The sequence below is a fragment of the Gobio gobio genome, assembly GCF_949357685.1.
Source record: "Gobio gobio genome assembly, chromosome: 18".
Lineage (NCBI taxonomy): Eukaryota > Metazoa > Chordata > Actinopteri > Cypriniformes > Gobionidae > Gobio > Gobio gobio.
This window is the reverse complement of record NC_137111.1, coordinates 27,371,242-27,384,320: the sequence shown is the minus strand read 5'-3', so window position 1 is coordinate 27,384,320 and position 13,079 is coordinate 27,371,242. Positions and strand designations below refer to the sequence as shown.

The following is a 13,079-nucleotide window of genomic DNA, read 5'->3' as shown; positions in this document are numbered from 1 at the left end:
CTTGAGGTGAAAGGAAGCAAAGCATAAATAATTCTCTATATTTCATATTATATTTATGCATTTCAGTTGTCTACACCTTTGTAAGTTATCTGTTGTGATTGTGAAAGCGCAAACAGTCAGAGCTGAAATAAAATACTATGCAAATGAGCAAACAAATGCAGATCTGCCGAATAAAGATTCCCTTACCAGTTTAGTTCTCCAGCATTGGTTTGTTGTGTGATAAGTGCCTTCCAGAAGCCATGGGTAGCTTTGATTGTCTCAATTGCAAAGTCCTGGAATAAATGTAGCATATTTATTGTGCTGTAAAGGCGTATGACCAATCACAAATTTAAGCTCGTGTAAAACACTTCTGAACAACATACCTTGTCTTTGAACTCTCCATTGAATGCAAACTTGTTTTCAGGTTTGCCATCAGGTACCTTGTACCTCCTGAACCAGTCAACTGTGGACTCAAGGTAGCCTGGCTTGAGTCGCCTCACGTCACTAATGTCTGCATTTTACATAAGAGGAATGAAAGCAATCACATATCTGTCTCTCTCTTTTAGGTCAACAGGAAAGCAACAAGTGTTATTTACTGTTCAAGTCCTTTGCCTCGGGGTCATCAACGTTGATTGCAATGACTTTCCAGTCAGTTTCACCTTCATCAATCATTGCTAAGACACCCAGGACTTTCACTTTGATAACATCTCCACGACTGCACACCTGCAAAGATCAAGCATTGTGGGGTTTGTTCATCGAATCCAACTTTAACTGCACATACGATAACTTATTATAAACTTGGCTTCATTTCATGCAATACTTCAAATTAAGACAATACGCCAATATCCATACCGTGTTACCAATTTCACAGACATCGATGGGGTCATTGTCACCACAACACCCTGTGTCATTGTCTTTGTGCCCGGGGTCTTCCCAAGTCTGTCAAAAAATATTTAAAGAAAGTTGTTGTAAAATCTACCATTCAAAAGTGTGGGCTCAGTAAGATTTAAAAAAATAAAACCTTTCAATCAGCAAGGATGCATAAAATTGATACTTAAATTTACAAAATATATCCATGTCAAATAAATGCAGTTCTTTTGAGCATTCTATTTATCAAAGAACCCTGAAAAAAATGCATCACAGTTTCCACAAAAATATTAAGCAGCACAACTGTTTTCAACATTGATAATAATAATAAATGGCTCTTGAGCTTCAAATCAGCATATTAGAATGATTTCTGAATGATCGTGTGACTCTGAAGGCTGGAGGAATGGCTGCTGAAAATTCAGCTTCATATATAACATTTTAAAATATATGACAATTAAAAGGTCTGTTCTACTCTATGTATTTAATGTATGTTCAGTGCTGATTTAAAAGCCTTACTTGAGGGATTGCTCCATAATTCCAAATATAGCCTTTGTGTGGGAAAACATTGGCCACATAGCGCAAATTGCCCTTCTTCACATCTTGCTTAATGGGGTTCAGAGGGTCTTTTGTAGCAATCTGAAAAGTAAAGCATCATGTTGACTTGCAGAATATTAAAGGGAGGGTCCATGCATTCTGACTTATTTACACTGTTAAAGGGGTACTTCAGTGCTGGGAAGATGAATGTGTATTTAAACTGGGTCATTTATGTAGTAGAAATGTGAAATTATTTTTGAATTTGGTGCCTTCTAGACCGAGAAAAGACAGAAAATGTATTTTTGAAAGACAACAACTCCCAGAATGCACTTGCTTCGCTGCCCAACGAGGCCACTCCCAAAGCCACGGCTACTGGTTACATCTCTTGCCCACCGCGGCACCGCCCCCACCCCACCATCGTTTTGATATTCAAAGTAATAAAATAATTTTGTTCAATTAGAGAACAGACACTACAATCAAAAACTGAACGTGTCTTTTCAATAAAGTGTGAGTGAGCCGAACGAAAGTCACGGCACAAACGAAGCAGGAGACAGATTTCATTCATCACGAGAAGAGCTGAGCAGAGCTGAGGTAAGCACGGGCCGCGGCAATCATTCACGACGTGCCAGTCTGGCGCGTTATCAGATCATGCCTATGGAAGCTTAACTTTCATAGGAATTCATTGAAAAGTTGAAACACTCACTTTTCTCCGTACCGCTCCGTTATTAATGCCCGAGCCGAGCGTCAGCGGCCGTGCGCATTTACATTCTGTGAGTGAGATCCCTCCCCTATGGGCGGGTTGAAAACATGCGGAACTAGCTCCTTCTACTGGCTGTAGTCTCTAGCCTCTGGCCAAAAAGTCCTCAGATTACGCAAAATTACGATATTTGCGTCATCTGAGGATTTTTTCCAGAAATAAAATGCATAATTCTCTCGTCTCAGGGGGATATGAGGGGGGAACGATCATTCGAATATACTACCAGGTTTCTACTGATAAAAAGCTTAATGCTAAATCACTGAAGTTACCCTTTAAAAGAGTTGGATTCTCATGCTAAACATGGCCAAAATAAAAAAATTGGATGTATGACAGTATTTCTGTACCAAATAAACACCTTCGGGATTCAAACAAGTTTCAGAAAGTTTTTTCCGAGTATGGCCCGGTATGACATCATAAAGGGCAGAATTCCTTGTATGTGCACTTCTCCCGGATATGCGCATGTGCACATCAACCAGAACTAAAGCAAGAGCGTCAACAACGAGCTTTGTTACGGGTTATTTGTTTTTAGACCACGAAATCAAAAATGTCACTAAAGAAGTGTGTTTCTGGTTGTAAGGGAAAGATAACCATGTTCAGCTTCCCAAATAAGGAAACAGTGAATGCAGTTTGTTTTTCCGGAGTTCTGCAAGTGTGTTTGTTTGTTCCCTGTCATGAAATGAATGGAAAGTTATCCAGGGAGTGTGTGTGTGTGCTCGAGATTCTTTCGCTTCGCCCACTGCACGCCTTCATGAGTTTAGCTATTTTCAGTACAGCGTATCTGTCTTTTATAAATATGATAAAACTAAAGACTTTTCGGACATATGAAGGATGCAATACTATTCTATAAGTACTCAAGATTAACATGAGATTGGCAGAAATTGTGTGTGTTATGCCCCCTTTAATGCAGACACCAACTGGTTGATGATTTTGTTTGAATGTCAAAACACAATACACCACAAATGTAGATTAAAATTGTTTTCTTTTCAACACCACTTAATCCTTGTAAATGTATTTTATCCATGAATGTTTTAGGTGTGTAAATATATGGCCGTACAAAATATAAGGCCTGTTACAAAGTCCTCCATTCTATTATGTAATACTGCAAATGCTGTAGTTTTGTACTGTTACTGTTGCCCATACCTCCATTTTTGCATTTGTCCATCTTGGTACTTCAACAACCATGTGGAAAATGTTCTAGAGAGAAAATAAAAATTATTTATTAAAAAAAGAAAATCTTAAGCAAGTAAAAAAAATCATATTAACATTCAAATTGCTCAAAAGAATGCAAAAATGTAAAGCTATGAGAATGATTAATCATAAAGAAATCATATGACACATAACATATCAGAGCAGTCCAAAGTATTGAACGATTTAAGATGACACAGTCGAAAGGGTAAAGATCATTCCTCTCACAGACTAAGTCCCTTTACCCGATAAAGAGCTGATATACACTGCGCTGTGCTGGATTGTGAAATGAGCATTCAATGCCAAAGGGCTCCCACAAGGGAGGGGGTATCAACACTGTGACCCTGACAACTGAACATTCAAATTCTGTACCTGAGCTTCATCTGCACACATGGGTATGTCATGGAATGGTGAAATATACTTTCCATCGGAGTTCTCTGTAAAAAGAAAAGAAAGTTACATATGTTACATAAGATTTCTGTACAAATATTTCAAAAGCAGTTGTGTGCTTTACATCTGAACACTTAAATCTTAGCGAGCACCAGTTTTCCATATTAAGGCTCACATAAAAAGAATAAAACTTGTGAACTGTATATTACTTAGCTCTTATTCGCCACCATGTCCATCATGAATAACATGTAATGAGTTGAATTCTTTAAAGCCTTTGTTCTTAAAGGGAAATATTACCCCTTCCAAATCTGCATCATATACTTGAGTAGAATGTCCAAACTGCTCTTTTCCACTCATACTAAAGTGAAAATAGCTGTCAAGCAAGAATTTCATGGCAAGACTTTTAGTAATTAGTAAACAGATACACAGAAATAGATTCCTTTTAAACAGAGGTTATGGAGTACCTTTTGAGCACTGTAACCATTAAAAATGAATATGCCTCTGTGATAATTTAGGAAAATATTTCTACAAAAGAGTATCAGGCCCGGCTCCAGCTTTGAGATGCAGGGTGGGCCAAGTGAAAAATCCCAGTGGGCCCAGACCTTTAACATTATTTTTTCCCAGTAACAAAACTATTTTATAATGGTTCATTCTGGTCCAGATTTTTACTTGCCCTGCAAAAATGTACACTGGCCCCACCACAAAAAAGTCTTATTAGTATTTTAATAAATATTAAGACAAGTAAACAGTTAGTAAGAACAAATTACAAGCAATAGCACAAATAAATAGAATCAGGGCAGGACTGAGGGGTCTGGGGGCCCCATGGGTATGAGTTTATGTGGGCCCTGCTTACGCTACTAATGATCATTATATTAAAAAAGTAAATATCCTTTGAGGTTCCTAGAACAATTAATATGCAACTTGCCTAGCCTACACTCTAAAAAAATGCTGGGTTAAAAACAACCCAAGTTGGGTTGAAAATGGACTAACCCAGCAATTGGGTTGTTTTAACCCAGTGAATGGGTTAAATGTTTGCTTAAAAAACAACCCAATCGCTGGGTTGAAACAACCTAATTGCTGGGTTTGTCTATTTTCAACCCAACTTGGGTTGTTTTTAACCCAGCATTTTTTAGAGTGTAGTCAAAGTTTAGATGTATATTATAATACAATAAAATACAGGATGTGTCCTTCAGTCAAGAGAAGATCAAAACTCTAAAATAACACAATAAAAACAGAGATGAATAGTATTTTTAAATGTATTGTCATTTCTGTGTCCTCTTATGTCAGATTCTTACATTAAATCAATCAATTCAATCAGAATAAGACAACATGTCTATTACCAATCAAATAAAGTCAGTATCAACAAAATCCATCAATGTATTCACATACAACTCAGATGCAGCATGAACGGATTTACACTGCCTTTGCATAATTAGTGTTGGTGTAATGCAATACTAACTAATTAATTAATTACTTTAATTTCAAAGTAAAGTAAGGAATTACTCTTAATTATTTTGTCATTTACAGTTACTTCTGATGTGATTTAAATACTGTATAGACTACAACACAATTCTATATAAAACAATAGTGGATTTTGCATGTTATGTTAAAGTGTAATGTAAATTTCTCTCTTTAAATATTTTGGTCAGTTCAAGAATAATTTATGCAATTTTATATTATTTATTTGAACGAATTAAGAGAGCAGTTTTATGTCTATCTTTGTTCAACTGGTCGAGATTAATATGGGATTTAGAAAGTAACTGGTAATAATAAGTAATGGAATAGTTTTTAGAAAGAGAATAATTGGTAACGTAATCTAGTTACACTGTTGAAGATGTAATTAGTAACTAATAATTAATTAAATAAAATGTTACTTATTAAATATGAAACTAAAACCGCCAGTAGGTTAGCTACTGTTTTAAGGAGTGAGTTGAATTCAAACGATTCGTTCAAAGTGCTCAGTTATTTAACTTTGCATACGACTGCATTTATGAATGGGTAACTTAAATAAATAATTTTCTCATCTGATTCGTTCAAATACTGATTATTTGAGGAATAAAACACCGTGTTGCTCCGAGTCGCAGCGGTTGTGCTGTTTGTTCTGTTTTCTTTGATAGAGCACAAACACAATGTGTCTATGGAAGTTACTCAGTACTTATTTTTTTTCTGTTGTCATAATGAAGATGAAGACAGCACTGCTGCTTGTGTGATAAACATTCAAATTGCATAGTTTAGTGGAAAAATAACAGAAATGATCATTCTCTGTAAAGAAATGACGTGTGAACATGAGATGTGTATTAGAGAGAGGTGTACATGAGATGTAACATAGAGAGGTGATGTCATGATGTAGCTAAGGGGGAGATGTCTAATGCACAGGTGGCAACTAAAATAAACAAAGCACACCCAATTTTGAGATGACTCATTCAGTATATCAATATATCTATCTATATATTTCAGATTTTATTTATCTGAGGTCATAGCAGACAAAATGAGGGTGTAGGTGCCTATGCGCAGAGAAAACGACTTTTTGCAAAAAGATTTAAAATCATTTTGAATGCTTAAGCTGAAAAAAGAGACTTAAATAAGGCTTTCTAGTTTCTAAATACCAAGCAGATTTTTTTGATGGCAAGCAACCCAAAAACCATGATCTCTCTCAAAATCTGGAGTAGAACTATTGAAATCGGTTATTTGGAGTAGGGCCAGGGTGGGCCAAGCTTCTGATTGGGTGGGCCAGGCCCTGACCCCCGACCCTACTCCACTGTTCATTGTATGAAACGAAGGAGGCCCAGATATTCTGCACAACTTTTCACAGAGTGTTCCACAGAAGAAGGCTCAGTCATATGGGATTGAAAATTAAATTCAATATGTAAATGAAAATGAGGATGTAAATGATTTTCCCCAGTGTGCATATAATCTGTCAATCGTGTTACTTGTCAGAAGAGAGAGTTGATAAGGGTGAAATGTCTAATGCACAGGTGGCATCTAAAATAAACAAAGCACACCGAATTTTGAGAGGACTCATTCAGTATATCTGGTTAATCTATGTACTTCATATTTTATTTATCTGAGGTCATTTTAAACATATCAGACAAAATAACAGAACCAAAAAATATATTCTGAGATAATATAAGGCAATGAGCGACCCTGTATTTACCCGTCCTTCATTTACACCTTTTAAATGGACTAAACAGCAATACAAACTTGCATTGTTTGAAAATACTTCTACAATTGTCGTCCATATGGTACTTTCAGTTTTTACCATGTAACCGGTATAGCAGGTTTAGTTTCTTTTAACTAAGAATAACTTTGAAATAAACCCACAAATAATCAGCCATTTAAATTTATTAAAATTTTAATATCACATTTACTGTTTCTTTGATTAAGTTTAGGTCATAAATGACGCGAGGAAAAGCGACACGTGGGACTCGCGGCCCAGCCCCTTTCATCTTAATTCAATGAACCTTTCAGACCGTACAAACCTCATCATCAATCCATGAAGAACATAATTCATACTTACTCAAATAGAGCCTATAGCTCAACGTGTTGGGGTTCCCTCTTTCTTCAGTGGAGAAACTCATCCTGTGCGCTGTATTGTATTGATTCCGGTAGGCTGTGTGGTGTGTACAAGCAAGGACAGCTGCTAAAGCTTGGGGAAATCGCGCGTGCGCACTGCGCAGAGGCTGAAATGCGCATGAGAGCGAAGTGTGTCTGATTTCTGAATCGGTAATGGGCAGTGCTAAAAAAAAGATCTTGTAAAAACTGAAATATTATTTTTTTAATGCAATGTGTTGCATTTTTTATTTAATGTGTTCAAAGAGTTTAGTATTATATTGTATATTGTTCAAAGAGTTTTGTGTAAGTCGATGTTCACATAGTTTAGCTAGTCAGCGAAATGATCTCCCAATCTATCCAACTGTATATTTATTTTATTTTATTTTGCCATTGGCGTTCATGCGATGCAATTTTCCCTTGACGTCATATCCCCCAGCGCTCTTCGCTTCCTGCCTGGCGGAGGGAGGGGACGGTGCTGACGGCTGGCTGGGAGGACGAGCTGAACGTTAAGAAAGCCCTGGGAAAGCGATAAGAAACGAGGGGAAAGGGCCCGAGGTTTTTACCTTCCATCGGGAAAACTTATCGCTCGACTCTGATTAGCACCCGAAGCAAGTGCAATGTCGTCCAGTCGTCAGTTTAGTGAGAGCAGGGCCATCCCGACCACCAGGACGGTGCTGATCAACGACTCAACGCAGCTACCTCACGACTATTGCACCACTCCTGGAGGCACTTTATTCTCCACCACCCCGGGAGGTAATAACCCGCCTGAGATGTGTGCATTATGTCCCGGCTGCTATCTGCACCCGTTTGCTTGTTGTTTACATGGAGTGGCAGTGTTAGAGGGTGGCCTGTGTTGGCCAGGAAGCAGTAACCACATAAGGCTGTGACTCAAAACTTCCTGTTCTGCCTGCTTAGACAGTATTTTGGGGGCATGTAGTAAATGTTGAGACGTTTACATCGGCAATGGTCAAAGATGTTGCCTTGGAAGGCAGCTGACTGGGCGTTTGAGGCGCAGCCATGTAGTTCAAAACAAAAACAGCGCCGCCTGTGCTTCGCTCTGATCAACGTGATTGGTCCGCAATGACTGATGGACAGAATAGGACAGAACAAAGAAATGCATTCCATTAAACGCATACAGAGACCGATACATATAGCAGTATACACCCTATCAAGTGTGATCTTGATTGATCTCAACAGTAATGTTGTTGTGCATCTGGTTTGCACTATATTGGACTATATTCTTTAGTTGTGACTATTCATAATAAATTAGTCACATTAAACATCTTTGATTTTTTTTTCTTTCAAAAAGCATGTCATTATTGTTTATCTTTTCAGTGATATGATCATTTATTCACATTTATTATGTTTTCAATTACATATGACATCTGAATAACAAAAGGAAAGAGGTCTTATTTGAATTTCTTTAGGATTGTTGTGCCAGGCTGGCAATTATGCAATTGCCATTTATGCAAAACTGATTATAACAGTATGTTTGTTGTGACAACGCAGGAACCCGAATAATCTATGATCGCAAGTTCCTATTAGACCGGCGTAACTCGCCCATCGCCCAGACCCCACCAGCACACCTGCCGGTTATCCCAGGAGTGACAGGCAAGAACATCCTCAATGAAAAAAAGAGGAATGAAGCTAACAACACCAACAACCATGATGCCAAACCAGGGCAAGGTTTGTCTTTAAAACCGACCGAACTGGAACTGTTTCCACTGGAACCTCCCTGCTTTGTGCTTGATCATTTTATGTACACAAACAGTAATGGATCTGGTTGGAGGTTTAGACTAGTGATAGCTCACACCATTCTCTTTTAGTTTACGAGTGGTCATGCATGGTGCACATTATTTTTTTTCTTTTTCTTTTGTGTTGCAGCTGAAGATGCTCAGTTTGAGATGGACATCTGAAGAAGAGGAACCAGCGTGAAGAACGATTAATTACCTGGTACCTGTGTGCCAGTGGCTTGGCTTGTAGAAACCAATGTTGTGAGCCCTCTCCTTTAGCTCTCTCTAGCTGCTGGGTGCTGCATAATCATGGGGATAAATGACTAAAGTTTGCCCAGTGGGGCTGCTGGAGCCCTGAAAGTTAACCTGTGAGTCTGTTGAGCTCTCTTTGTTTAGGTTTCAGGGCTGCCATCAGCTGTACTTGCTTAAGTCACAGAGCAAAGGAAAAATTCTTTATTGTAAGTGCCCGGATATATTACCAATTTACCGTAATAGACTTAGCCATCAGAGATTCACTGCTGATAGTTCAGAGTACACTGTCCCAGTTGATACCCTTAATGCATTCTACTTTGTTCACATGAGTTGCAGACAATTCAGGAAATGCAGTTATCTGCATGTTCATGTCCTCCCAAATGTATTATATATTTTTCCCCATCCAAAACAGTTACTGGATCTTTTTTTCCCCCCCCATTTTAATTTTAAAGGGACAGCTGGATTATCATAATAATTTTGATTTAAAAAATGAAAATAATTCTATATTCATTCCAAGTCTTTTATATCAGTTAAAACGTTTAACTTTTTTCAGATATTTGTTCATCTCAAACGTATAGTTTTATAGAATTGTCCAAAAACATTGAAACCACAGTCCTAAATTAATCACAATTTATTTTTTACAGGATTACGATGCCAAACAAATCCATACAGATCACATTTTCTTTAGAACTACCCCGAAATGAGCATGAACAAATTTGTTGAATTTCCTTAAGTTTAATCTTAAGGTAAATAACATCTGATCACAATTTTGAATGACCAAACTGTTACTTTTATGTCAGAGAGAATGTTTCCGTTCAGATTCGTCCTGCTAACAGTATGGTTTGTACTTACCTTTGCATGGCGATACTTGAAGCGTCAACATCAGCTCTGTTGTTACATCCTCTGGTAAAAGGTAGATAATACCCAGTACTGTTGGACTGGATCGAGGGTTTAGTACACTTTATGTAATGATGACAAAGAGAGAGCTGGTCTCAGGAAGCACTTGCATTATGTACACATCATCTTATGGCTCCTTTCATGGGAGAAAACGTGCGGTGAATATTTAACATTTAATATCAGCTGTGACATCTACTGTCACTTTCCGATTACTACAATCCTTACAAACCTTGATAATCAAATCAAAGGTAGGAAAGCACTGAAGGGTTGTTTTGGTCATTTTACTATCGTCTGTCTCACAGCCACACAATGTGAACGATTCTTCAAAAGAGGGATAGTTTTATAGTGACCGGACATTCATATTTTGATTCAGATCAAACAGCTTGAAAACTTGAATTGAATCTTTCCGATGCTCTTCTATGCATGTTCTTATGTCTGCTTCTTAGTCTTTAGTTCACATCAAATCGGTTAATCAATGTTGAATTTTTTGGGGGATGCCAAATCTTGTGGAAGACAAGAAGGTTTGATTAATATTGAAAGAGAATTAAGCAAAGAGATTATCCAAACAAAGTGACTTATAGAGGATAAGACTTATTCTCATGACTTTAATTGTCTCTTTCTGTGCTCTAGTCATTCTCTGAAGCACAGAATGTTTTTTTCTCTCTCTCACCGTGATCTTTTGTGCTTAGCCTCTGTATCCATGCCTTACTTTACTAAGCTAAGCAGCTGTGTCAAATACAGTTCTCTTTCATACCTTAAAACAGGATCAGTTCCTTTGTTACATTTTTTTCCCCCAACTTTCAAGTTGAGGATAAGATCAAGATATTGCTATGTTTTACTAGAAAACATTTATATTTTTGCAAACATGTTTGTACCATTTACTTTCTTACAGAGATGGGAAGATTTGCACCTACAGCAGTGTAATGTTTGTAATAGTAAGGGATTGGTTAAAAAAAGAAAAGAAATGCAGTTTAGGTTCGACTTTGATCATTTGCAGTTAAACTTTCTATCATTTATTCAATACTGGTCAAATCCTTGACAATTAAATGCAGTTTTTCCAGTTTAAATCATAGACTTAAAAGTCACATTCAAGTAATAATGATTTACAGTTAAGGAAATGTATTACCTTCTGTAATAGATTTGAGTTGTCAAATCCCAGCTTGTTTCAACTGCAATATGGAATTTAAGTTTTTTTTTGTTGCTGTTGTTGTTTTTTTAAACATCACTGCTTACTTTGCTTCATTCTTTTACCAGGTCTCAGAAACTATCAGAAATGCATTTTGCTCTGTATGAGGGGATTTAGGATGGAAGTGTTTTATCTAATGTGGCGGAAATTGGAAACTGTATTTTCTTTCTTCTTTGAGACCCTGTTCGGTTTAATTTTAATGAAATGCCAATGCCAGTGGACACTGTTACAGCAAAATCAATAAAAGTTCCTTGATATCAACTCTGTTTGTCTTCTCTCCAAATGCTTGTGCATTTTAATATGCTTGAATGTAATGTTTGCCACTAGATGGAGTACTGGAGTAAGTGCGCGTCTCTTGGTTTTGTGAATGCAAAATTGAGGGGGGAAAGAAGGAAAAAGATTCAGATTCTCCCTAAGTTAGTTGAGAGTCTGAGAATGCTTTCTAACTAAGTATAATAACAGTAACTGTTATTATTACCATATCTTTATACGAATAGTTTTGTAAATCTTAAACTGAATTGATACTAAAGGGATTTTTTCCTTCTTGTCTAGAAGCCCTTATTACAGTACATGAATGCCTCATGTGAAGAGAGCTTGGTTGCTTGGAAACTCATGGCAACACAATGTGTCCACTTCACACCACCAGTTTAAGCAGAGGCTGCTTTCAATGCAATGAAAGACATTAGACACAGTGTCAGTGTAATTGAGGGTCTTGGCCAGAAGCTTTTCTGGCAAACTTTTAGCATTTCTTTATTTATATACTGAATAGGCAACACTGTTTACAATAATAAAAAAAAATCATGTTTTGCTAATCCTGAATTTTGTTGATTGATTTTATCAATGTAAGCATAAACTCTGTCCCCCAAACCTCAGGCTTTTCTGCATTTCAGGCATGTGTGCAGCACCGTTGCTGGGAGATGGAGCTGTGCTGGCTGGTGAAAAGATGAAAATCCACCCACCATCCTCCTCTCCCATAACATTTATTGCCAGTGAAAGAGGCGGCTGTACGAGGTGGCATTCTCTCCTCTCCTCCCCCAGTTTTGTTCCGCTCTGCTGTGCAGACTCGCTCTGCTGGACTCACACCTGTGACTGCATGTCTTTGGACATGCGAGGGGCATTGATTGAGAGGATTCAAGATGAGTGTGACATGGACTTGGTCTTCTACATTTAATTCCCTCTGTCAAGTCCTGACAGGTGTCTGAGGAAACGGGTAGCCAGGTGAGGAAACATTTTATGATATTTACTTTCCCTATTGCCTTGTCTTGGCTTCGGGATATGAATAGTTGCTCTATTAAGTGTATAATTATGTCTGAATAAACCCTCATAACATTGCCAGTTACTTTACTCCGAAACGATCAACGAAAATAGTTCCAAACGAAGCTACAGCACAATAATATTGGCGTGCCTGAATGAATCAGTGTTTGAATCAGTTGAGTGAATGATTCCATGAATGACTCACTTAGTCACTTGAAAAACACCTACCCAGATAGCAATGAGTCGGCGGACCACCGGCGGTGATCCGGCGGCTGTAGAAGCGTCAGAATTGCGTAATCGCAAACACGTTTGACGGCGCACCGCCGGCGGCAGCCGCTTTTTAAAAGCGGCAGCCGGCTTCCTACCGCCTTCGTACCGCCGCCGGCCCGCAGGCAAACCGCCGTTCCGCCGCCTTTATACCAAAAGGCGGCCCGTCGGAGGCAAACGCTATTTTCGAGCGATCTGCCTCCGCTTATTGTGTAATAAATAATAT

At 38.0% G+C, this 13,079-nt stretch overlaps 2 protein-coding genes across 2 annotated transcripts in view; one reads left to right on the top strand and one right to left on the bottom strand.

Moving 5' to 3' along the window:
• ppa1b (inorganic pyrophosphatase 1b) overlaps positions 1–7,370 on the bottom strand; it is an 8,154-nt gene extending 784 nt beyond the window's left edge. The window contains exons 1-8 of the mRNA XM_079843573.1: positions 7,230–7,370; positions 3,695–3,759; positions 3,278–3,331; positions 1,363–1,482; positions 832–918; positions 576–702; positions 363–490; positions 187–272 (exon numbers count right to left, since the gene is read on the bottom strand). Of these exons, the coding sequence (XP_079699699.1) occupies positions 187–272; positions 363–490; positions 576–702; positions 832–918; positions 1,363–1,482; positions 3,278–3,331; positions 3,695–3,759; positions 7,230–7,290 (728 nt within the window). The 5' untranslated portion in view covers positions 7,291–7,370. The remainder of the gene's footprint in view (positions 1–186; positions 273–362; positions 491–575; positions 703–831; positions 919–1,362; positions 1,483–3,277; positions 3,332–3,694; positions 3,760–7,229) is intronic.
• Positions 7,371–7,713: 343 nt separating this feature from the next.
• On the top strand, positions 7,714–11,593 carry eif4ebp2 (eukaryotic translation initiation factor 4E binding protein 2). The gene is made up of 3 exons (XM_079843576.1): positions 7,714–8,017; positions 8,774–8,950; positions 9,149–11,593. Exons 1-3 carry the CDS (start codon positions 7,882–7,884, stop codon positions 9,178–9,180), a joined length of 345 nt encoding a protein of 114 aa, XP_079699702.1. The 5' UTR covers positions 7,714–7,881; the 3' UTR covers positions 9,181–11,593.
• Positions 11,594–13,079: the final 1,486 nt, after the last annotated feature.

What these genes read in the sequence shown, in the direction of transcription:
- eif4ebp2 (XM_079843576.1), top strand. Translation starts at nt 7,882, where the DNA reads ATGTCGTCCAGTCGTCAGTTTAGTGAGAGCAGGGCCATCCCGACCACC. An exon ending in ATTCTCCACCACCCCGGGAG is followed by an intron (nt 8,018 to 8,773) that starts GTAATAACCCGC and finishes GTGACAACGCAG; the next exon opens with GAACCCGAATAATCTATGAT. An exon ending in TGATGCCAAACCAGGGCAAG is followed by an intron (nt 8,951 to 9,148) that starts GTTTGTCTTTAA and finishes TTTGTGTTGCAG; the next exon opens with CTGAAGATGCTCAGTTTGAG.